The following is a 25,474-nucleotide window of genomic DNA, read 5'->3' on the forward strand; positions in this document are numbered from 1 at the left end:
CCTACAAGCCAGTCTCTGAGCTCCAGCCGGTGAAGCTGCCTAAACACAGTTTGGTGCTGGCTGATTTGAATCAAAAAATGTTCAAATAAACTCTTAAAATATTTGAAATGCCTAAGTTTATCTTTCAACACGGAGCATGCTTGAAAGACACTGACAGGGACACTTCCCACTGGGTAGAGCTGCAAACAATGCCTCTGGTCCTGCACTTTGCACAGAAGTGAGACTGTGTCAGTATTCCTGAACAGTAGCCAAAGGTCTGGGCTTCAGTCAGGGGTCTGGAGAGAAAAAAACCTGGAAGATCAGAGACGAGACAATCTGGGGTGGAGGCACGCAGAGGCACACACAGACCCTCCATGGAGGGTGCAGACTTGCATGTCACATGTTCACACCCACCAGAAACATCCACACGTTTATCCACTCAACAACCCAGGAGACAAAATGACTCGGTCGGCTGATGCTGTCAGCCATTGTCCCTGGCCACCCAGAACTTACACAAGAGGTGTCAGAAGTAGTCAGTGTCCCAGAGATGGGGCCACAGGCAGCACTGCGGACTCCCAGTTACCAAGATGGATCAGCTGCCTCTGCATGCCCCAGCAAGCTGCAACGGGAGGGCCCGTGGGCCATCCTTATTGGTGTCGGGACTTCCCCGGTGGTTGGTCCAGGGGTTAAGGCTTTTCACTGCCAAGGCAGTGGGCGTGGGCTCTATATCCCTGGTCAGGGAACTAAGATCCCACATGTCTTGCAGCATGGCCCAAAAAAAAAAAAAAAAAGGCATCCTCACAGGTGAGGATTCCAATTCCAGGCGTGGGTTTGCCTTTCCTGCCAGCTCGGTGGTCTGCGGGTCCACAGGCACGGGACCCCTTACAACACAGCTTATAGGTGCTGGCTCAAAAACTCCGGCATTCCCCAGGCGAAATCTGAAGCTGGCCCCCAAACACTGAAGGCAAGGAGGAACCAAAGTCAGGCAGGTAGGTGGCAGATTTAATAAGCAAGGGAACGTACATAGGAGGACTGGCTTGGGCGCCATAAGACCAGGCGGTATCTCCACCCTCCCGCCAAATCTTAACGTTCACGCAGCGACCTTAACCCGTTCAGTCGTGTGTTCAGTCCAGAAGGTCTCAACACCTCACTGCTCTCTCTCCAGCCTGCGTCCTTGCAAATGGATCCCACCGTGGGAAAGGAGGGCAGGAAGGTACATTTCAAGGTCGGGGAGGGACTGAGGAGCCTCTGATTGCCTGGGGCCAGCTCCAGGGTCAGTCCAAGGTCACATCCTTTTTAAGACCCCCCCCTCGACACTCCAGGCCTCACCAGTGGCTCCTCCAATCCCCCTTGCACCCCCACCCCCTCCAACGGGCCCTGAGAGGTCAGCAAGCCATTTCACCAGCATCAAGATGGCTTGTGGCTTGTTTGGCAGCAATAGGCACATGGAGAGAAAACAGAGATCAGAACGATTCCCAAATTAAGTAACACCTTTTCCCCATCAAGAGCCGCATGATCCAAACCACAGATTTACTGAAGTTCCCTTGGCTGTGGGTGGATCACTCCGGGTGTTCACTTGTGTCTCCATGTGACTTTAATAAAGAAGACACACTCACAGATCCATCAGGTGTGAACACACAAGATCCTGTTTAGATAACAAACACAGGCACCTCCTTGTGAAGCAGTGAGAACTTCCCAGGCCATTTTAGTTTGGAGGACGGCTTTTCTCCCTAGAGGCATTGTGGTATACAGAGGGGGCTGGCTTTGCCAGCTACTGTTCAAGGCTTGCTGGGTGAACTGGGGAAGGGCTTCTATGTGGGCTAAAATAGCATCCAGGCCAATGGAGGGATGAAAAGAACAGGCCTGCCTGTCCTCGAGGAGGGGGAGTTGGGCAGCTTTAGGACCTGACCTGGTTGAGCATATCACATATGCTGGCGGGAGCAGGCAGCCCAGTCAGGTGTGAGATGGACCGGGGTGGGGTCCACCTGACCAGGACCCCTCTCTCAGTGGGTGCACATTTCACTCTGAGAACGCTGCTTTTCCACAGCCAGCTGGCAGCACCACAAGGGTTCCCCCTGGACACGAGAGCAGGACGCAACCCTCCTCCCTGGGTGGGACGTCCCACTGCAGATCCCCAAGCATGCCACCTGTCCCGGGCGTGGGGGCTTGGTGCTCCCAGCAGCACAGCACGTTGACCCACGGTGAGAACAAGGCACTGCTGTCTGCTGACACTTCAGTCCTTCACGGGGTTCTGATTTTCAGCAGGGCCCCCAGGCTGGCCTAGCGGGCAACAGTCCCTGCCGGTTGATTACTGAAGTGCATAAAGTCTGGGACAGCGTCTTAGTCCACCCAGGCAAGGTGGTTGGACCTGTTAGTGATTTAGTCTGCTGCCTGCGGCTGTGAGGGCAGAGGGAACCTCCTTTGAACACCATGCTCCTTTGCTAGTCTCGCACATCCCGGCCTTTGACACGTGTCCCCCGGTCACTGTTTGACGAGGGAGTCAGTTCATGGCACTCCGCTTCTCTGATAATCCGAGGGTGGCGGCCTGGTTCACGCGGCGGTGGGAAAGCTTGAGTTAGTCCAGAAGCAGTGTCCACGAAAATCAAGGCATATTTAGAACCCTCACTTAGTTGAAATAATCTGGTTGCCAACCCATCACTGGTGGCAGGGGTGGCCCCGGACTCCTCTGGCAGCTGCCATGGGCACTGTTTAGGAGAGGACATGCTGATGCTGCATTAACCAACTCAGTGTATTTCAAGGGCAATGTAGGGTCCCGGCAACATGCCACCCCATCCTGGCGCTGCAGCAGATGCCCTTCCTGTGCATCCCACCTACTGATGATTCTGCTGAAGGGCCAGTAAGCAGGGCTGGTACCCAGCCTGGGGCATCAGCCTCCCAACTGCCAGGGGCGTCAGCGCCTCCTGAGTGGGGACATGGAAGACAAGTGAGGTGCCCCAGGCTCTTGCAGGGGGATGCACACGTCTCTCCATACATCCTGACCACACGAGGGGTTATTCATGAACATCTGCTTCCAGGTCCCCATTGTCCAAGCCACCAGGTTACTCCCTTGACAACAGCCCAGCTGTCAGGACAAAGGGCAATGGCTAGGGCTCAGGAGGGACCCCCCAGCTCAGTGCTGGCTTCAGCCCCCAGCTGCTGCATTCAGCCCCGTGACAAGAACAGATTCTTATTGAACGTATGCAAATAACTGTGTTGCCACGAATATAAGAATACTCGTTCTAAGATCTTCTGAGCTCTGGAGAGATCAAGTAGGGAGAAAAAGATAAATGTTTCATCTTTGTTCCCAAGGGTGTAAGTCAGCAAATGGCTGATAGTTTAAAAAACAAATGCTTTTCTTAAATCTGGAGAAAACATTAAAGAACCAACAATGTTTCCAATAAAGAGTCATAAAAATCATAGTCATCCTCAGCAGTTTTCCATCAGAACTCTGTGAATCTGTATTCAGTTTAGTGGTGTGATCTCAGTTATCGGAAAGCTATGAAGTGAAGTGGAAATGAAAGTCACTCAGTGGGGTCCTACTCTTTAGGACCCCATGGACTATACAGTCCATGGAATTCTCCAGGCCAGAATACTGGAATGGGTAGCCTTTCCCTTCTCCAGGGGATCCTCCAAACCCAGGGCTTGAACCTAGGTCTCCCGCATTGCAGGTGGATTCTTTACCAGCTGAGCTATCAGGGAAGTCCTTTGGAAAGCTATACTTTTCCACAAACCTTGAAGGAACGCTTCAAGATTCTTCTTACAGCAACACTGCAAAAGCATCAGACCATGACGAATGTCTGTAAATGACAGAAGGACTTTAAAATGGCCACAGATGAAGATCTGATGAGAGTTCATTATAGCACAATTGGCAAGGAAATCTGGTCATCTCTGGGACTCGCATCCTCCTGATGACCTCCTCCGACACTAAGCAGGGGACCTGCTTCGTAGCAAGGACGGGCCGTGGGCAGAGGCTAGGACACGGGATCCCTGGGTTGTGTGACACGCCCTGCCACGAAGAAGCAGCCGGCCTCCCAGAGGGCTGAACTGCCTTCCAAAGGGACCCTCAATCACCAGCTTAGATGCAGTTCCTGAAGGGATGTGGCACCCATCCTCAGGATGCAGCATCTGCTTAAATCAAAGACTTCTCTCTCTCTCTTTTAGTTGCTAACTTAGTCTGACTTTCCAGATCCCATGGAAAGAGTTCACCAGGCTCCTCTGTCCATGGGATTCTCTAGGCAACAATACTGGAGGGTGTCGCTGTTTCCTTCTCCAGGGGACCTTCCCGACCCAGGAATCAAACCTGGGTCTCCTGTATTGCAGGCAGATTCTTTATCAACTGAGCTATGAGGAATACTGTTTGGGGCTAAGTCCCCAGTAAGAACACCTGGGTACAGAAAGGGGCATGGGGAACAGGAGTGACCCACTTACCATCAGCCCACTGATCTAATCACAACGAGGAACTTCATGCTTTCCATTCTTGCCACCCTGAGCTCCACAGAGTTAAAGCTCTGATCTCCAAAGGGGACACACTCTCTGGCCAGGGCACACAGCCAGTGTCTTATTAGAGCCAGGACACTCTGGCCTCCGGTGCCCCAGGGACCAGAAAGTCAGCAGACTGGCCGTGGGATTTGACCCCGACCAGCCAGGGCAGGCGGTGCTTCTTCGCAGTGGGACGGGGGGACGTGGACGCCATCCTGGCGGTCCACCTGGGTGCCTCCTGGTGCCCCCAGGCTTCCTGATGCCAGGGGTCTCTGACCCCACAGCCACTGCTGTCTGAGAAGCGTGTGTGGTGGGACTGCCAAGGGCTGGCTTCCAGGAGTAAAGGTTTGAGTCACCAGGCAAGCGGCCAAGTCCTGCCAACGTAAGGGCTGAGGGCGAAGGGAATTTAGAAAGAACAGTGGCTTAGGCAGAGGGTGGCTCCTGACCAGGGCACGCCTGGAAACGGACGCAGGGCCAGGGGCTGCTGCAGATCCCACTGACTGTCCTCTTCTGAATTTTCCTGCAGAAAGGGAGGCCCGCAGGAGCCGGCAGGAGCTGCCCCTAAACCAGCTGGGAGTGGACCCCTGGTACAAGGGGCGCAGCATAGGGACCATGGAGCATTCATTCGATAGGACTCCATTTATAGAAAATTCTAGAAAAGGCAGATCTTATCTACAGTGACAGACAGCTCTTCTGGAGCTAGGGGGACTGACTGCAAAGGGGCACGGGGAGATTTTTGCAGTGATGGAAATGCTCTATGTTCTTTTATCTTAAATCCTCAGGATTCTCTTTATTTATTTCTTTATTTTTATGTTTTTGGCTGCATTGCATGGCTTGCAGAATCCTATTTCGCCAACCAGGGATGGAACCCACGCCCTTGTGCAGCTGAAGCGTGGAGTCCTAACCACTGGACCACCAGGGAATTCCTGGAAACGCCCTATATTCTGACTGAGGTGGCAGTTCCACAAGTGGAACTATTTTTATCAAACTTATTTGACTGTATACTTGAAATGGGTGCAATTTACTGCACATAAATTATGCCTCAATTTTCAGGCTCAGCCGCCACCTCAGCTCAAGCTTGTCAGCCAGCAAAGCCACAACCCACGTGAGCGACAAAGTGATTGCTGCTTCCCCTACACCCTGCAAATCGCCTACAAGAATCTCTTGGGGCCAACCCTGACCAAACATACAGGAGAGCGAATTCTGGGAAATGCATCCATAGTTCAGCCTGGCCAACTTGACAGGTTACAGAACCATTGTAACACCCCAAACATGCAATGGCTTCCAACTATTCTCAGTGCCTTAATAAAACTTATGAGGTTCTGGGACTTCCCTGGTGGTCCAGTGGCTAAGACACTGTGCTCCCAATGCAAGGGGCCCAGGTTCAATCCCTGCTCAGGGAACTAGATCCCACATGCTGCAGCTAAGATCTCACATGTAACGAAGACCCAGTGCAGCCAAATAAATAAATAAATAATATATATACATATAACATATATGAAAGAAGGACAAAATATATATGATAATATATAATTCATAAGATGTATGAAAGAACAAAATTGTTTTTAAAAGTTAAGGTTCTTTGTGACCTGATTTCCACCAGACCTTCTGGCTTTCCCTCCTGCCTGCTTCTCAGGCTACATGTATTGACATTCTGTGCTGATGCTCTTTCTAAATTTCCTAGTCTTTCCAAACTATGCCTCCTGGCTGGAATGTTCTTCCGTATGTCCCCCTATCCCGGCTGAGACCTGTTCACCCTTAAGGCCTCAGCTGCTTTTAGGGAACCACTTCATCCTTGGTGGCCAGTACATAAAACCACATCCACAGCTGGCTCCTAATAAACTTCAGCTGAGCGAACTGTGTGCCAGTGAGAATTACGACTGAGGGTCAATGAAAGAACATGGCTGGAGACTTGGGCACATAGGAGATAAAGTGCTACGGCAAAGGTCAGCAGGAGGTAACACACATAGCCCGTTAACATCTCACTTCTGTGCCCCCAGCCTCCCAGGAAACCAGTGGCAGCGCTGAGAGACATTTTTGGTCGTCACCGCTGGGGAAGGAGGGGGCACTGGAATCTAGTGGGCAGGAACTCGGACGCTGTAAAGTATCGTAGGATGTACAGGACAGCGCCCTCTTTCCTCAACAAAGAAGCACCCTGCACAAAACATCCACTGTGCCAAGGCTGAGAAACCCGGACAAGAATAAACAGTGCCTGGGTATTGTTATATAAAAATATGCATTTATATAAATGTATTATTTCTCAGTGCAGTTTATAATGGTTAAAAACATCAATATTTAATTACAAGTGATTTGTCTTACATGCCAGCAATACAAAGTGTTGCATTAGTACCGCCGAAACCAAAGGAATTGGTCAGTGCAATTCGTCTTTTCTCAGCTTTCCATTCCTGTGCCTTGAGTGGCACGTAATTGAGATCAAACTGCGGCTCTGTGCAGTCCAGGTTTAGAGTAGGCGGCAGTTTCCGATGATAACAAGCCAGGGCGGTAAAGGCGGCCTCGGCTGCCCCGGCAGCCCCCAGGAGGTGCCCCGTGGCTCCCTTGGTGGAGGAGACGGCAAGGGCGTGCGCGTGGTCTTTGAAAAGCCGTTTGATGGCTTTGTTTTCAGCAGCGTCTCCCAGAGGCGTGGAAGTAGCATGTGCGTTGATGTAGGTTACCTCCTCAGGTTGGATGCCTGCATCTTTTACAGCAGCGGCCATGCATCTAATAAATAAGAAAAAGGCAGCTGAACTCATCAGAACGACATTTCATTTTAACAAGGTACTCATTATCTGTGGGCCTCTCCAGTGGCTCAAAGGTAGAGAACCCACCTGCCAACGCAGGAGACACGGGTTCAATCCCCGGGTCGGGAAGATCCCCTGGAGGAGGACATGGCAACCCACTCCAGTGTTCTTGCCTGGAGAATCCCCATGGACAGAGGAGCCTGGCGGGCTACAGTCCATGGGGTCACAAAGAGTCAAACATGACTGAATGAACACGCACTCATTGTCCGTATGACTACAGATAATGGCTACAGAAATATCCAAGTACACTGGATGAAAAGAACCCTTTATGTTCCCAAAACAGAACAGCATCTTGGATTACCACGTGCACTAGAATGCTCTCTGCATGGGAATACCAAGGCACCCCCAGTACCCCAGACTGATTCATCACCGTGACATAAACATATAAACCTACGGATTTTATAATCTCTAATAAAACATATTTCCATTTTATTTGAACTGTCCTTTTTTCCTAGAGGAAAAAGTAAGGTAGACTCAACCCCAGCATAATTTTTCTTTGGGGAATTTCTTATCAGTGGAGAATGCATACAGAGTTAAAATAAGGAGAAAAGATTTATAACTGTTTTAATTTTTTCTTTCACATTTAAATGTAAAGGTTTGCATATTTGCCAATAATCTAAAAAAATGTCCGTGCCATCACTTTAATGCTTCAACTATCTTTCAAAACCTTCTTATTCAGGCCATAAGAATTCTAAGTGAATGAAGAAGTAAAAGCCAAACCTCCAAACAGACAAATTTAAAAGTAAAATATTTCAAATAAATAAATAAATAAAACATTTCTCTAGGAAAACCTTTGAAAATCTCATGATGTTAACACCTCCTTATTCAGTTCCGGGCTGCCTCGATTTCCTTAAGAGGTAGCTCAGAGTATAACCGGAAGTGTGATGAAGGGTTTCAGCGAAACACGACCTTCTTCTCATCTAGCTGGCTGCTACGCTTGACATTTCCAGTACCAGCAACTACTCAACAAAACTCAAAAGGATATGCAAACGTTTTCAAATATTTCAAACACGGTAAGGCAAAGAAAACACTGTTCAGTCTAAAACAGAGACAGCGCACCAAGGCCGGATACGACCATTTCCGCTAAGTTGAGACTCCAAAGGTCTTATCTGAAGAAATGGGAACAAACAAGCAGTCTTTACCTGAAGGCACCCTCTCCTCCAGGGTCGGGGGCGGTTATGTGGCCAGCATCCCCGGAGAGTCCGTAGCCCACGATCTCGGCGTAGACCCGGGCCCCTCTGCGGAGCGCATGCCCGTGTTCTTCCAGGACCAGCACGGCCGCGCCTTCTCCCATTACAAACCCGTCCCTCTGGGGGTGAAACGGCCGACAGGCGGACTTCGGATCCGCGTTTGTGCTCAGAGCGCGGGCTCTAGCAAACCCAGCAAGGGACAGGGGGCTGATGCAAGAATCTGCCCCCCCGGCCACCATCACGTCCGCATCTCCGTGGGCTACGAACCTGAACGAGTCTCCCACCGCGTGAGCCCCGGTGGTGCAGGCCGTGGAGACCGCGTGGTTGGGGCCCTTGAGCTTATGGCGGATGCTGACCTGGCCTGCTGCCATGTTGACCAGAATCTTAGGGACGAAGAATGGGCTGACTTTACTGTAACCTTTGGTCTGAAACGTCAAAGCGGTTTCAGAAATCACCTCCAGAGGAACCATTCCCATGCCGATTGCGACACCTGTAGCTGCCTGGTCAGCTTCTGATTGAGGGTGCCAGCCCCCATCTTTTAAGGCTAACTCAGCGGCCGCGATGGCCATCACCGTGGGAGGCGACATGGCCTTGGTATCTGACTTGGGCACAAAGCTTTGCTCATTGAACTGCCCTTCATCACAACCTCTTGGCACATAAGCGGCAACGCTGCACGGAATGCTCTGGTACTCCTCGCCAATCAGGGAGACTATTCCACTCTCTCCCCGGACAAGCCGGTCCCACACCAGCTGAGTTCCAACGCCAAGAGGGGTCACTAAACCGATGCCGGTGACGACGACTCGCCGACGCAATCCGGGTGCTGGCGTGGTTGCCAAGAACCGCCTTTCATTTATTAATCGCTGGCATGATCCTGCACGTATCAGATGACGTTTGGTAATCCTTAGGAAACTTTGCAAGCCGTCTGACAGCATGGTTGAGATTCAGAGGGTCAGCACCTTTCCTGTAACAGACCACAACACGCCCAGCAGGTATAGTCACTGTGGTTTAAAACACCTTAAAAGGTCTAAAAAACAACATGCAGGGTGTGGTTTTCAGGCGCTGGGTTGTGAGCTGTTAAGGGAACGCAGGGGAAAATAACGTTACATCATTTTAATTTATACTTATCATCGAACCACCTGTTTGGACGCAGCCCTTTTCAGACTCCAATTACCCTAAGATATAAGAAGACAAAGGAGTGAAACGACGATTCATTCGAATCACAGAAACAGAACTTGACTATGGAAAACACGGGCATTCCTGGCCTCATACAGGCTGCGGAAAGCATCCTTTTGCAGGATGACCAAGACCGTATTACATTTAATGCTCCTGGTGTTAGCGGCGTAAAACACATTTCGGGCCGTAGTGTTCGAAGTAGGGGTGAGAGGACTTTTTGGATCCTCAGCAGGGAATCAGGATTTCTGCGACCGCGAAGGCCAAGGTAGAGTGGAGGCCGGGGACAAGGGACGGTGGCCAACTCCCAGCACCGCCTCAGACACCCGAGGAGAGCGTGGAGAGAGGAACAGACAGCAGGCCCTGGTCCTCCACGCTGCTCTCCGCACCCGCCCCCGACCCGATGGGGCGCCGCAGCGCGAAAGCCAAAGAGGGGCGAGCGGCCACTACCTGCACCTGGTGCAGCCCGCGCAGCCGCGATTCCCGGCGACCGACGGGCGATGCGCACGCGCACAGGCACGTCCGCGAGGGCGCGCACGCACGAACGCGAGGGCGCGCGTGTGCGTGCACGCCCGGGCGCGCGCGCCCGCCGGCCCGAGCGCCCTTCCCCCGCGTCCCTTTGGCTGAGGTCAGACCTTCCTGGAGGCGGATCCCGGCTCGGGGCCTGCGGCCACGTCGGCCGCTCCAAGATAAGCTGGAACGCGCACGAAATGCTAGGAGAGCGCATTCTGCCCGTCACGAGGGGATTTTTTATTTTTTTCTAATAATGCCCAAATAGTCTCCTGTTGTGGAGAAAAGGGGCACCGTCAGATTCTGCTGGACTCCTAGGGAAGAGTTAAAGACGTTCCTATGTCCTTCCAGTGAAGTCTGGGTCGCCCACACCTGTTTGTAGTAGCAGAGTAGGCCGAAATAAAATGCCCAGCAGCAGGAAGTCGGCTGTGAGTTATGTTGTTCCGTCGCTACATCCTGTCCGACTCTGCGAGCCCACGGGCTGCTTTGTGGTACATCTAAATGCACTGCAGCCACTTAAAATAATTCTGTGTGTGACTATTAATGTAGGGCTTCCGGGTTGGCTCGGTGGTAAAGAATGGCTTGCCGGTGCAGGAAACACGGGTTCCATCCCTGGAGAAGGAAATGGCAGCCCACTCCAGTGTTCTTGCCTGGGAAATCCCAGGGACAGAGGAGCCTGGCAGGCTGCAGTCCATGGAGTCGCTAAACGTGGACTTATTTATTAATGTGGAAAGCATTAATTAATGTGGAAAGCCATTGATACTTTATTAGAAGATCCAAGTCGTAGCTTGTGTTTTTACTTTTTAAAGGGGATTTTTTTTGGGGGGGGTGTCCTCTGCAAAGTATGTACAGGAATAGTGATGTCCCTCCCACACACACCTTTTTTTCGCATTGGTGCAGAGACTTGAGGGATCTTAGTTCCTCCTCCAGGGGTGGAACCCAGGACCACTTGCAGTGGAAGCACTGAGCCCCACTGGACCTCCAGGGAATTTCCTCCCACCCTTATTTTTGCTTAGTTTTGTTTCCTATCTTGTCTACAGTATACAAATAAGCCTTTCTAATAATAAGCTTATGTTTACGTTTAAAATTTATTTTCAGATCTTGGGTGGTGCTCAAAATATCACACCCAGTGTCTGACAAGAATGGAGACAGGAATAGAACAAAGAAAAATGTAGACATTTATTTCTAAGTCTTCAAAAAATTCAGCAACTTATTTGCTCAGAGCTGACTGAATTTATCAAGGGAAAAGTAACATGAGTGTATTGTTTAAAATGCAGGAAGTCAGCAAGGTAATATTTATTGGAAGAGCGAACTCATTGGAAAAGAGCCTGATGCTGGGAAAGATTGAAGGCAGAAGTGGGGAGACAGGATGAGATGGTTGGATGGAATCATCGACTCAATGGACATGCATTTGCACAAACTCTGGGAGATAGTGAAGGACAGAGGAGCCTGGCATGTTGCGGTCCATGGGGTTGCAGAGTCAGACCTAACTTAGGGACAGACCTGACTTAGGGACTGAACAATTACAGCTCATGTGCTGTCCCAGATGAGTTTGGTTTCCTTTTTCCTTTTTTAGTTTTTGGTCCTGCTGGGCAGCTTGCCTGATCTTAGTTCTCTGACTAGGGATTGAATCTGCACCCTCATCCCTTAGCAATGAAAGCATGGGGCCCTAACCACTGGGCTGCCACTGAATTCCCTGTCCTTTTCTCTCCTTTATATAAAGGGTTGACTACATACTCTGCATCTGAACTTGTCAGCGTATTTGTCTCTTTCTGGGCAATGTCTCTTGAAGCATTATTTTCCAAGTAGAGTGCTTTGCCGTCTTTCCCCAGCTCTAGAGGCTTTGGGAGAAACTTAGCTTTTCCTGGTCAGTAATGGATTTAAATGTGTCTGGAAATACACTTTCTCTAAAATTGTTCCCTAATATGACCTTGAGTCATCCTTGATCCAAGGCCTAGTCCATTACTTCTTAGTGCGACCTTCTTTCAATGATAGTAGAGTTACTTTGGAAATTAAAACAAACGTAGTTATAAAATACAACTAAAACTTAACGAGTGAGAAGTACCCAAATTTGCTTTCTCCTCTCTTCATTGATATACAGTGTTTTCAAGTCACAGTGTGAGAAGACCTAAAATATATTTTATGAAGCCAAACTCATATGCAACATAACAGTTTTAACACGCTGTTCTTTTTTCTTTTGTACATCACTAAATTATCTTGGATAAGAAGTGACAAGTTGATTAAAATATTGTAGAAAAGTAAAGCCACTGATGAGTCATTTCATTTTCATTTCTCCCTCTGATCTCTGGTCTGGAAAGGGGTGAGAAATTTTATGATATTCTAATAGATGTATACGATTTAGTACCATGTGTGTGCATGTGCTTAGTCACTTAATCATGTCTGACTCTTTGCGACCCCGTGGACTGTAGCCCGCCAGGCTCCTCTGTCCATGGGGATTCTCCAGGCAGGAATACTGGAGTGGGTTGCCATTTCCTACTCCACGGGATCTTCCCAACCCAGGGATCAAACCCAGGTCTCCCCGCATTGCAGGTGGATTCTTTACCATGTGAGCCACCAGGGAAGCCCTTTAGTACCATATTCCTTGCCAAAATACATTGGTATTTTATCCAAAAACCTTCAAAACGGCCCCACTTACCATAGTCTCTTGTTCAGCTATAGGTTTACTTAAATTTTTGTGATTTGGTTCAAAACTGTATTTCGAGGTATAGTTAGTTCCCATTCTCTGTTAAAACAGATTTCCACCCAAGATGACTGTCTCTTGCTCTGCTCAACTAGAGTCTGTTTCACCTATATCTGTTCACATGAGTGACCTTCCTACACACTTGCGCCAGCCCCAGCTAGTGATTGTTCTAATCTTTAGATCAGAACCACCACCCCCCCCCCCAATGTGACAGTTTATCAAAGGGGCCATGAGATATGCCCCTCTGCTTCTCCTGGTAACCTATGAGCTAGCCGGATATCAACTGGGGCCCCCTCCTACTGGAAGCAAAGACCCCTGCCACGACCTGCCCACCTGCCCACCATCTGTGGCACACGTGTAAGATCCCTCCATCCATTAAACCATCGATGTCTCTGTCACTGACCCTGGGCCCTTTTTTCAGTCTTGAAGCTGAGCAAGTACAGGGTTTGCAGGCCTATGGGGTGCAGACCAACACCCAGCAAAACTGAGCTTATCACCTCTGGGTGGACTTCAGCTTCTCTTTTTTCATCTCTGTATCTTTGCTTGTACTTTCTTCAACATTCTGCCTAACCTGAGCCAGAAACTGGCATATGAAAATGAATAGGGTATGGTTCTTGCTTTCAAGAAGTTTATTGTCTAGTAGAAGGAAATAGCTGTGAAGACAAATACGTGCAAAGTACAGAAACAGGTGCTGTAATAGAAGAATATAACAATTATAATAATATGAAAGAGACAATATAATACTATGGGTAAATACTACCTTCCAAAGTCAGGAAAGTCTTCCAAAAAGTTGACCTTTGAACTTGCATCTTGAAGGTGAGTAAATGTCTAGTAATCTTGGTGGGAAAGGACATCCTGCCAGGCAGAACAGAACAAACTTCTGAGACCTGGTATCTTCTACAACCTGCTGGTAGTAGCTCAGTGTGGCCAACACTGGATTTGAGGTGTGGGACAAAGCAACAGGTAATGTCTGAGAGTGAAGAATGGGCTGATGGGAACAAGTCTTGGGTTTTGTGCAGAAGACTTTGGATTACTCCTGTAGGTCAGAGATGGTATGTGGGCAGCCCCAGTTGCAACCTATGGACTGCAACCTTCTTTTATTGAATCTAAATTCCTCTAGGAAGGAAATGGTACACTCTCTCATTCCCTACCCCGGGATCTCTGCTACTCCTTTTTGTCTTGAACAAAGCCACTTATGTTCAAATCTCTTGCCTTATTTGTGACATCACTTGACTGTAGAGAGTGTGCTCAATTGCTGAAATTTGGTCTCTGTACACTGGTGCTGGATTAAATTTCAGGGACAAGATTCTGGGTAAAAACAAAAGTAGCTTTATTGCTTTGCCAGGCAAAGGGGGTCATAGCGGGCAAATGCCCTCAAGACTACGTGTCCTGTCCTAGAAGGGGCAGTGAGGAATCATGGTGTTCGAGGAGCAGGATGTGGTCAGCTGTGGACGTCCTTCTGATTGGTTGGTGGTGAGGTAATCCAGAGTCAGCATCATCAACCCTCTGGTTCCAACTGGTCTGGGGTCTACCTGCTTGTGGGCAGCATGCAATTAACTTCTCCACCTGGTGGGGATTTCAGAATCTGCAAAACAGCTCACAGGCCAAGGCTCAGAATATTATCTATCGTCCTTGAGAAAGGGGAAAGGTCCTTGACTTTGTTTAATGGCAGAAGTATTGTTTTGTCTTGACTGTTTCCCTTTGACTAAAGTCTTTCTACAGACAAAAGGCAGGTGGAGGACATGGGTGGGGGAGGTCTATTCCAGGAAGGTTTTATAGGGGTCTTGCTCGGTCACATGTGGGCAAGGGGTAGCCACAGAAGACTTCTCAGCAGAAAAATAACATGATCAGAGGGGTGGTTTAGAAAGAGCATCACTGCAGTATGTGCAGGGGACTGGAGGGCATGGGAAGGGCAGTGGGGAAGACAGTGCGAACTGGTGGGGCCTGAACTAGGGCAATGGAAAGGAGGAGAGGTCTCGAGGATGCTGTCCTTAAGTGGGGGGGGGGGGGTGGTGATCTCCCACAGCAGGGATGTTCGCCCCTTCCCCACCCCATTAACCTACAAATTTAAGGGTTCTGTTCAAATTTATTCTCTTCCATGAAACTTCAATGACAGTGGAATCTTCCTTCCTCTAAATGAATACTTCTCAAACTTTACTGGGCACCTGAAAGGCTTACTGCACAGATTGCTGGGTCTCACCTGTAAAGATGGGGCTTGAGGGCGTCCCAGGTGGCTCAGTGGCAAAGAATCCGACTGCCAGTGCAGGAGACAGGGGTTCAATCCCTGGTCCGGGAAGATCCCGTGTGCCCCCGAGCAGCTCAGCCTGTGTGCCACACTACTGAGCTTGTGCTCTAGGCCCCATGAGCCGCCACTGCTGAGACCCGAGCACCCTCGAGCCATGCTCTGCAGCAAGAAAAGCCCCTGCAAGGAGAAGCCTGCACGACGCAGTGAGAGAGGAGCCCCCACTTGCCACAACTGGAGAGAAGCCTGCGCAGCAACGAAGACCCAGCATAGCCAAAAATAAGTAAAATTATGAAAAAAAAAAGATGGGGCTTGAGAACATCCTGACGAATTCCCTGGTGATGCTGCTGCCGGTCCAAGCAGTGGGCAGACTCACTGGGACTCCTGTGAAGACAGCGGGCCCGTGCTCATTGCCACTGGTTGTGTGCAGACAGCACCTTCAGTAGCCACTGCATAACTATTTGGTGAGTGAATGAATTACAGAATGAATGAACAAACACATACGCGTATGCATACACCACTTTGCACATTTCTTACCAAATGGTTTTTCACAGGGACTTTGTTTCATCAACTGAACAGCTATCTGTGTATAAGGTATTATTATTCGTTCTGTCCTTCCTACTAGATTAAATGTTTCTTAATGTCATTCATCTCAGGATGCTCAAGTGTGTGCTCAATAAATAGTAAATCGGTTACATACGTAATACGATCATACAATAGTGAATCATCACATACTCCTGAAAGGCTTCAACCCCTCTCCTTGCCAGTAGTCTTCATTTAGGTCAACATTTTCATTTTTTTATGACAAAACCTGTCCCAGGGAAATTTTAGTGAGTCGTATCTTTATTTCATCTAAGAATGGTGCCACCATATGTCATATGTCACCTAAAGATGGTGTTCTTAATAAAGCTGGAATCCTAAAAGGAAATTCATTATTCTGAAGCAAAAAAAAAAAAAATCAAGTGAAAGAACAGAAAGTTCAAACCTGATTTAAACTAGAATATCCTTTTATGTCTTTGAAGCAGTGGTGGGTATAAAGAAATTAAGAGTAGCTTAATATCTTTGATTTTTCTACAGGAAACTGAAAAATCAAAATATTTTCAACTTACGGAAGTAGAAGAAGCAGACAAGGAAAAGAATGAGTCAAGTCCCTTATTATAATAAATTCCTTAATAGCTCCATAAATGGTATCCTAGAGAGATTTTAGTTACTCAAAGTAAAGAGTAATTGGGAAGGATTAAAATTTCAGATGAATTAAAATAAACAATAACTCAGTGAATTACCCTTGAAATGGGGATTTTTATGACTTTATGGACTGTATGATATTATAATAGCATTAATTTTGTAGCACTGGTTTTCACACTGTGATTGCATGTTTCCCACAGAAGCACTCACAAGGCCAACACCTGTCAAGGGAAAAGCTGAGTTGATAATACTCTGTTCCTCCTCACACCACATATGCATTCCTGCTTCAATCCTAGAGTGCCTCCACTTTGGTGTTTTATATATACTAGGTTTTCTCTTAAGATTTTATTTGGAGAAAAAAAAAAGGTGTTCTAGATCTTTAAAAAAAAAAATTCTAACTATTAGATAGTATATGGTAACCATATGTGATTATTATAGAATAAATAAGTTGATGGAAAAAGAAACTCCAGGGGAATACAGTTTGTGATGGAGACAGTTAATCACAACCCCAACCACCACCCCCATCCTCCCTGCTTGAAGGTTGTGGGTGCTCCCTGTCCAGCTAAGGACTACATTTCCCAGCCTCCCACCCTCCCCAACCCCGGCCGACTTTTACGTAGTTGGGGCTTCCTTTTCACCAGTGATACAGTAAAGAAAACGCTGTTTGTCATTTCTGGGCCCATGAAGCAGATATGCCTTCTTTGTGCCAGCCACTAAGTAAATGCAGAAGTCTCTGAGGCCATATAGCAGTAGTTAACAAACCACAAGCTAAATCCAGAAGGCTGCTTGTTTTTGTAAATAGTTTCTTTGGAACCTAACCATACCCATTCATTCTAAAGTACAGTTGACCCTTGAACAACATGGGTTTGAACTGCCTGGGTTCACTTAATACATGGATTTTTTTCAATATTAAATGCTACAGTGCTACATGGTCTGCTGTTGGTTAAATCCTCAGATTCAAAACCACTCAGTATGATCTACGAGCTACAGTGGAACCTCACATATATACAGAGGATGTTATTCACAGAATTTGACTGCCAGGGAGTGTTGGTGACCATAACACCCCATGCTGTTCACCCCAACACCCCATGTTAGGGGTGTTAAGAGCAAACTCTACTGTTTGCTGCAGAGGCAGAGTAGTTAACAGTTGAAACAGAGACCCTATGGCCAGAAAGCCTTAAACATTTACTAAATGCAACCCACTCCAGTATTCTTGCCTGGAAAATTCCATGGACAGAGGAGCCTGGCAGGGTACAGCTCATGGGGTCGCAAAAAGTCGGACACAACTGAACAACGGAGCATGTATGCATATGGCCCTTTATAAAAATGTTTGTTGATCTCTATGCTGTGGGATGAAAGGAGCCTGGGGCCCTGAATCATTATACGGAGGAACTGACAAATGAGAACTGCATCGTTAAACTGTTGTGTGCACAAGAAAGATATTTCTTATGTTAAATCATGGGAATCTTTAGTTACAGCAGCTAACAACAAATTATCAGTTAAACACACCATTCTTGGAACCTGGTCCAAGGATATTATATTTATTAATACACAAATATTACATATTTATCAAAATCTCACATGTATCTGCCAATTGAATGATAATTGAAGTGGGTAGTATAGCTCAAGGACTTGCTCAGAGATACTGGAGGAAAATTTCGAACTTAAAAACCAAACTGAAGATAAAGCATCAAGAATATTTAAAGAAACTTAGACAAAAACTTACCTTTAAAATCGATCGTCAATAAACAATATTTGTTGAGATTTGGAAAGGAATTTCTGCAAAGAAAGGAGGCATTGTTGGTAAAGCACATTTTCAAAGACATGGAGAGGCAGAGCATGGATTAAAGAGGTTAGGATCCATCTTCTAAGAGGAATAAAGGACACTCATCACAGCCTCTACCTGCACAACAAAGTCACAAATTGATACACACCCTTACTATATGGGATGCATAACTTGCTGTCTCTCCTTTCCCCTCTATCCTATTCTGTCACTATTGGGTCTGTTTTTTATTTTGGTCAATAGAGTCCACCACCTGCAACCTGCAGTTTCAAAACACTTCTTTACAGAAACATCATACTATCTGGGCTGGGAATGATGCAAGAGATTTTCAGTCATTTATCTAGTTCTAAAAGGAATCCATAGAGGGGAATCCCAGCAGAGTTCATAGCCATGCCTTTGGTTTTGAAAACTGCTTGCTCCTTTCTCCTGGGGTCTTTCATCCCCATTTATCTAGGAAGGCCTGACAACCTGCGAGGAGGATGCTGTAAGATATTTTCATTTGGGAAAAAGCTGGCAGTTGGAGTACAAGGAGTTTCCCCACTGTCTTGGCTGGATCTATTGAGGTTGGCCTTGGGACACAGAGGAACCCAGGTTTCTGCAATGTACCAGCCAGCACCCACTAGCCCTGGCCAAAGCCGGCGACCCCCTGTACCAGCCCTTCCACCCCACCCCTGGCCCAGGCTACTGAGTTAATTCCTAGGCAGGTTGATAAGAAACCTTCTCTGTCCCTTTTCATACTTTAATGAAACTGTTACACAGAAGCTCTTGAGTGATCAAACCTGGTCCCTGGTCCCGAAGCTAAATCTTCAGAGATCACACATCTGACCTCGTTTACTGGAAGCTACCACTACCAGACTGCTACTGCTGCTGCCAAGTCACTCAGTCGTGTCCGACTCTCTGCGGCCCCATAGACTGTAGGACCCCATAGACTGCAGCCCGCCAGACTCCCCTGTCCATGGGATTCTCCAGGCAAGAATACTGGAGTGGGTTGCCATTTCCTCCTCCAGGGGATCTTCCAAACCAGGGATCGAACTCGCCTCTACGGCATGGCAGGCGGATTGTTTACAGCTGAGCCACTAGGGACGCCCAACACCCCTGGGCAAAGCCCCTTGTTCTGGACGATCAAGACCCCATCCCCGTCTGGTCGAAGATCCTTGGGCCCTGACCACCAGGTTTCTCTCGGCCCAAAACCTCGAAGCTCCCAAACAGACCCCAGCAGGCGGGGACAAGGCCCCAGCCCCGCCTAGACGACCCGTACCTGAAGGCCAGCCCCGCCCCTCCCCCGCCCTTGCCTCCCCCCCCGCCCCTCCCCGCCCCGCCCCTCCCCGCCCCTTCCCCCGCCCCTCCCCCCCCCCCCCCCCCCGCCCCTCCCCCCGCCCTCCGGGCCGGCCGCGGGCGCGGCGCGCCGGGGCGCCTGCTCAGAGCGCGCGCGGCGCGGGGCGGGAGCGGACGGCGCGGGGCGGGGCTCAGCCGCGCTCGAGCATGGCGGCGGCGGCGGCGGCGGCGCTGGGCGGCTCCGCCGGCTCCGCGTCCCCGGCTGTGGCCGAGCTCTGCCAGAACACCCCGGAGACGTTCCTGGAGGCTTCGAGGTTGCTGCTCACTTACGCGGACAACATCCTCAGGTGCGGGCCGCTGGGGGACGCGGACGGCAGGCGGGGCGCGGCCCCCGCTCGGCCAGGGCTTGGGGGGCGCCTGGCCGGTGGTGCCGGGGGCGGGGGAAGGGTCGCCCGTCCCGGGCCCCCAGGACGGAGACCCGGCTCGCCCAGCCCCGCCCGAGGGGAGGCGGTGTCCTGATCTGACCCCTGGCGTCGCGCGGGGCGGGAACGGGGAGACGCGCCCGGGGCTCCGGCCGTTGAACTGTCTTCCGAGTTCGGACAGAAGCGGCCACAAGCGTCTCACGCCCCCCGCGAGTGTTTTACCCACCGGGCACCTTCAGCTGCCACAGGCGGCTGAGAAGTTCGTCAGGGGCGCGCCGTTCTCCGGTCGGCGTCTTGCGGGCATCCTCACGCCGCCGTCGTGTCCGCGAGGGCAGCCTTCGCTAGGGGGGCTTTGTTCACCCCCAGACCTTCGAGGGACCTCGCGGCTTGGGGGCGTCGGGAAGTGGAGTTTGGACGACTTCCCTCGTCTCTTAGGTCCCACCACGTGGTGCCCAGAGGGACCAGAGGTGAGGGGCAGAGGGCACCTGAGGTGGGGGGCAGAGAGGCGCCCGTAAAGGCTCCGCCTGCCCCTCCGTCCCTCCCCCGCCTCGGCACCTGGTGCGCTGTGTGTTGGCGTGAAGTCTGAAAAGGAGATTCCCTCTCAGCTTGAAGGCTCTAGATTTCACGTGACCTGATTTTGGAGACGTTAGCTGCGAGTGCAGTGTTTTAAGACATGGCAGTTTCAATGCTCAGTGAAAGGCGCTCAGTCGTGTCCGACTCCTTGCGACCCCACGGGACTATCCAGTCCATGGAATCCTCCAGGCCAAAATACTGGAATGGGGAGCCGTTACCCACGGGATCTTCCCGACCCAGGGATCGAACCCAGGTCTCCCTCATCGGTGGGTGGATTCTTTACCAGCTGGGCCAGCAGGGAAGCCCTTCATACAGGTCCGCTTGATGACTTTACAGGTGAAGCGAAGGAACAACACATGGAGCCCTTGCCCTGAGCCAGCTGCTCCGAGGGGCGCGGTGTGCACCGCGGCACGATTGTGACCTATGTGGGGGCAGTCTCCTTCCTCTGTGACACCTTCTCGGCTCGATTTCCCTACCCCAGGAGGTCAAACAGCTCTTCGGAGCTCAAGGCCGATGCCGGAGGATTCTGCCCTGAGTGAACCCCGAGGCAGAGTTCTCCAGGGACCTCCCGCCTGGGGAGCCACCCAGCTGTTCAGACCCCGTTATTGGGAACAGGGAGTTGGCCTTACAATGAGGATTCACTTCTGTTTTCAACCCAGTGAAACCACGGATGCTGAGATCAAGGTGTTGTGAGAAAGGAAATCCTTTTGCATCACAGTTATCACTATGAATGTTTACCAAACTCATAGAAGAAACTTGGCATGCTGTTCTTGTATGTTACAGTCTTTACCGTGGCTTATGTTTTCTATCTTAAAAAATGTTTGTCTATAAAAAGAAGTTAGAAGTTGAACTCATATAGGTGGAGATGGTGTGAAAAACTATCTGTTCTAGTTTGTTTTAAGTAGTAATATTAGTTCCCCATTCTCATATTCTTACAGTTCAAACTCCTTTGATCTTGGTGGGGGGGAGCCACGTTTTCTTCCCCTTCCAAGTCCATTTACTAGCTTACTTGTTAACAGAAAAGCCCCAGACCTCTTGAGTCCTTAGCCTTTCTGCACTACAGATATGCTAGAGAACAGAGGAGACCCCAGTTTTCTGTTTGTTTTGATGCTTTAGGAAATCCTTTAACCTTAGAGATAAGGGAGGGTGTTGTCTTGATATCCCTTGCAACTACCTCAGGGTAGTTATTTTATAATATTTTATAGGGTGAATGCTGAAATGAGAATTTTATTTGCAGTTTGTCTTTAAATAGCAATATTTGTCACTGCACACAGGTGAAAATAATACTTTGGTTTAAATTTTAAATTTCTGCTTCAGATTATGCTTATCCTGTTCCCCAACCAAGAGTCATAAAGCTCGTGAAATTATAGAATGAAGTATATGCTAATTTGCATGCACAATATACCATGAGTTAGAACCATTTTTTTCAGTTCACTAACTTCTTGATAAAAATCCACTGTCCTCAGTGTCTACCTTTCAAAAATCTGTAATAGTTTTACTAACATTCCACATGGGCTCCCTGGAAAATTTGCTTCATTCATTCTTTTAAAAAATTTTGTTTCCCACTAATTTCCTTTGCAAACTGCACACAGTTACTGGTTATGAACTGCACTGGGTATGATTGGGAAGAGCTAAGAATGGAAAGTGGTTTCTTTCTTCAAAGAAAATATGTCTAGGAGAAAGACAGAGATACAGAAAATAGCCATAGCATAATATCTGGAGGACAATTCGAGGATGATGTTTAAACGCTTACATATTTATATGAGAGGAGATAGAAGGGACCTGATGTGGAACGGTTTTGAGAAGAAAGGTTTGATAAGATAACATATATTTGACATGATATGCAACAGAAAGCACTTGTAGTTTCTAGACTCAGAGCATAATGAGAGATTCGTGTAGAATGATGACATAAGAAGGCATGGGTTTCACGTCTGAAGTTGTTGCAATCAGCATGTATGTAACTGGATGAATGGAGAGACAGTTGTAGGCGAGGACTGGCAATCCTTGATGACTGAGTGCCAGGGGTACAGCTGGTAATGGGAGAAGACAGAACGCCTGAAATAACTTCGGATTTCTCATCTGGGTTACCACTGACACCTGGAGAAACTGAGCCAGGCAGTTAATGGAGAATGGATGAGTTTGTTGGCAACTGTATAGTGGAGAGTGTTTGTAATCAAACCAGTGAGTGGGTTTGAGTCCCTGTCAGCTGTTTTCTAGGAATGTGATTATAGGTGATTTATGTAAACTCTGGCTATCAATTTCCTCATGTTTAACAACTTATTGACCAGAGATGTATTAATACATCTTTTGTTACCCAGATGTTATTGACCAGAGTGTTTCAGTGCTCAACTACATAAATCATTGGCCACTGGTGTTAGTTTCTACAAAAATCCCCTGGTCAACAATGTGTTAACAGGAAAGAACAATACTTAAATTATAAAACTGTCGCAGAAGAAAGAAATAAATAAAGGACATGGCACACATGTTGTTTGTTTTTCTCATTCAGGTTTTCATGTTAAGCTGGGTTATATGCACATGTTTCCCATGTTGTCAGCTACAGAGAATGGTAAAGTTAGAGCCAGAGATGGTTCCCAGATGATTCTAAAGGCAGAGAGATGTTTTTGAAATTTTACTTGTACTTCAGAATAAGTTTTTCAGAAGGACTAAGAAATAGTGTTTCAAATGACCTACAAAATGACTTCTGTGATCAGTGATAAAAATACAAGATTATAGAATGCACTCATATACTATGTTTCTGTTTGTGAGAAGTCTTTTTGGGATTGTGCATTCCAAAGAAGAAGAGGACAAGTAAATTGCTCAGATATACTTAATTCCTAGCATTTCAGAAATTCTGAAGCAGAAACACTTAAGTTTTCCTTTTCTGAGGAAAGAAAAGCTGTGACTCAGTGGGAGGCTTTTTGCTAACATGTCTTAAAATCTTAGAAATATAGTTGATTATGACTTTTAGGGTGAAAAGTAGGGCTTTTTCCTACTACTCAGTTGTAAATTGTTGTTCAGTTGCTAAGTCAGCAGGCTCCTCTGGCCTCCATTATCTCCCAGAGTTTGCTCAAATTCATGACCACTGAGTCGGTGATGCTATCTAACCATCTATCTCATCCTCTGCCGTCCCCTTCTTCTCCTGCCTTCAGTCTTTCCCAGCATCAGGGTCTTTTCCAATGAGTAGGCTCTTTTCATCAGGTGGCCAAAGTATTGGAGCTTCAGTATCAGTCTTTCCAATGAATATTCATGATCAGTTTCCTTTAGGATTGACTGGTTTGATCTTCTTGCAGTCCAAGGGACTCTCAAGAGTCTTCTCCAGCCCTGAAATTTGAAAGCATCTATTCTTTGTCACTCAGCCTTGTTTATGGTCCAACATCCATACGTGACTACTGGAAAAACCATAGCTTTGACTGTATGGACCTTTATTGTCAAAGAGATGTCGCTGCTTTTTAATATACTGGCTAGGTTTGTCATAGCTTTCCTTCCAAGGAGCAAACATCTTTGAATTTCATGGCTGCAGTCACTGTCCACAGTGATTTTGGAGCCCAAGAAAATAAACTCTGTCTCTGTTTACACTTTTTCTTTTTCTGTCTTCCATGAAGTGATGGGACCAGATGCCATGATCTTATTACTTTTTTTTTTTAATGTTGAATTTCAGGACAGCTTTTTCACTCTTCTCTTTCACCCTCATCAAGAGGCTCTTTAATTTCTCTTTGTTTTCTGCCATTAATGGTGTCATCTGTAGGTCTGAAGTTATTGATACTTCTCCCAGAAATCTTGATTCCAGCTTGTGAGTCATCCAGCCCGACATGCAGATGAAGTTATCTGCATATAAATTAAATAAGCAGGGTGACAATATACAGCCTTGACGTTCTCCTTTCCCACTTTTGAACTAGTCCACTGGACTAGTTCCATGTCCAGTACTGTTGCTTCTTGAACTGTGTACAGCGGCCACGTTTTGTGAGAACTTTCCACTGTGACCTATCTGTCTTAGGTGCCCCTGCGTGGCATGAGTCAGCTTCATTGAGTTATGCAAGATCCATTGCTACAACAAGGTTGTGTGATACATGAAGGGATTAGTTGTAAATACAAAGACTAATTTTTCTATAGATGAAACAGTTTGGTGATACCTGTGGATAAGACAACTCACAAGACACCAAAATGTGTTCAGAGTGACAGTTGAGTAAGATTCAGGAAATTTTGCTGCCAAGCCTCATCTCTTCAACAGCATCATCCAGCAACCAGAAGAAACCTCAAGCTAAGGTACAAAATAATTGCTAATCAGCAAGATAAATACTGGAAGTCAGAAATAATTAATGGTCAGCAGAGATAGGAAGAAAAACATCAAAGAGTTATAGCACAAAAAATTTGAGAAAAATCTGTAGAGAATTAACGGAAGATCAGACAAAACTGAAGGTGATCCTTAGGGCTGCTTTAGATGCCACCGGGTAAGGAGAGTAGTAATGAGCTCAAGGAGAGTGGCTGCACAAGGCTTAAACTGTGAAGCTAGATGTCTAGGCGTGTGTGTGTGTCTGTGTGGCGCTTTTCCAAAGGCAGGAAATGGGAGTTGATGGATTGGAGACCTGAAGGTCCTGGAGCCAAATTCTCTAAGCCTTTGAGGGCTTCAGAGGTTGATTTTCACATCAGTCTCTACTCACTACTCTGGCTGTTCTGCTCAACACATTTTAAAAGAGGAAGATATTTGGGTAACTGGACATTATTGCCATTTTTTTTGTTTGCAATATGTGTTGAATAAGAAAAACAGATGAATAATATATGAGGTTCATAGATAGTGTACAAAGATAGGAAATTGCCTACTAGATGCTAGAGAGGAAAATCTAAACTATACAAAGCCCATATCAAAGATGCTGCATCGACAGTTACTTTGAAACACATCAAAATAATAAGCTGTATCAGAACGGCTCATGTAAGTTTTATAAGAATTTTTAAACACTAGTGGAAAGGGGAAGAAAAATTAGAAAATTAAGCGCAATAAAAGACTTTGATTATGTAGAAATCTGGGAACTGTTGGGAAAAAGTAGATTAAGAGCTCTGGCACTTTTGCACCAGTGGAATGTACCATCCTGGTGGTACTGCTTTGTTTATCACCCTGTGGGATGTGTTGAGAATCATGAAAAGATGCCTCATTTATCTGTAACCAGCTTTG

The 25,474-nt window shown here is 47.7% G+C and overlaps 2 protein-coding genes across 12 annotated transcripts in view; one reads left to right on the forward strand and one right to left on the reverse strand.

Moving 5' to 3' along the window:
* Nucleotides 1–6,727: 6,727 nt before the first annotated feature.
* On the reverse strand, nucleotides 6,728–20,675 carry OXSM (3-oxoacyl-ACP synthase, mitochondrial). Of its 7 annotated transcripts, none has more exons than XM_070459820.1 (4): nucleotides 19,968–20,675; nucleotides 17,981–18,033; nucleotides 8,399–9,407; nucleotides 6,728–7,176 (listed from the first exon to the last, which is right to left on the reverse strand). In XM_070459820.1, exons 3-4 carry the CDS (start codon nucleotides 9,376–9,378, stop codon nucleotides 6,774–6,776), a joined length of 1,383 nt encoding a protein of 460 aa, XP_070315921.1. In that variant the 5' UTR covers nucleotides 9,379–9,407; nucleotides 17,981–18,033; nucleotides 19,968–20,675; the 3' UTR covers nucleotides 6,728–6,773. The 7 variants fall into 7 exon arrangements, with proteins under 7 accessions (XP_070315921.1, XP_070315918.1, XP_070315920.1 ...); XM_070459817.1 differs by having other exon boundaries at nucleotides 19,961–20,675; XM_070459819.1 differs by lacking the exon at nucleotides 19,968–20,675 and adding an exon at nucleotides 19,643–19,942.
* NGLY1 (N-glycanase 1) overlaps nucleotides 19,486–25,474 on the forward strand; it is a 56,094-nt gene continuing 50,105 nt past the window's right edge. The window contains exon 1 of one of the 5 annotated variants that reach the window (XM_070459816.1): nucleotides 19,486–19,659. In XM_070459816.1, the coding sequence (XP_070315917.1) occupies nucleotides 19,520–19,659 (140 nt within the window). In that variant the 5' untranslated portion in view covers nucleotides 19,486–19,519. Of the gene's footprint in view, nucleotides 19,660–20,782; nucleotides 20,992–21,053; nucleotides 21,080–24,417; nucleotides 24,571–25,474 lie in introns of those variants that run through there. The other 4 variants (XM_070459814.1, XM_020881564.2, XM_020881565.2 and 1 more) reach the window with 4 other exon arrangements.

Source organism: Odocoileus virginianus, chromosome 32 (genome assembly GCF_023699985.2).
Source record: "Odocoileus virginianus isolate 20LAN1187 ecotype Illinois chromosome 32, Ovbor_1.2, whole genome shotgun sequence".
Classification (NCBI taxonomy): Eukaryota; Metazoa; Chordata; class Mammalia; order Artiodactyla; family Cervidae; genus Odocoileus; species Odocoileus virginianus.

Bases quoted from the DNA above. Each gene is read 5' to 3' on its own strand.
- OXSM (XM_070459820.1), bottom strand. From the start codon at position 9,378: ATGCTGTCAGACGGCTTGCAAAGTTTCCTAAGGATTACCAAACGTCAT. The intron at 7,177-8,398 runs GTAAAGACTGCT...CTTATTTATTAG, and splicing joins GGAGGAGAGGGTGCCTTCAG to ATGCATGGCCGCTGCTGTAA.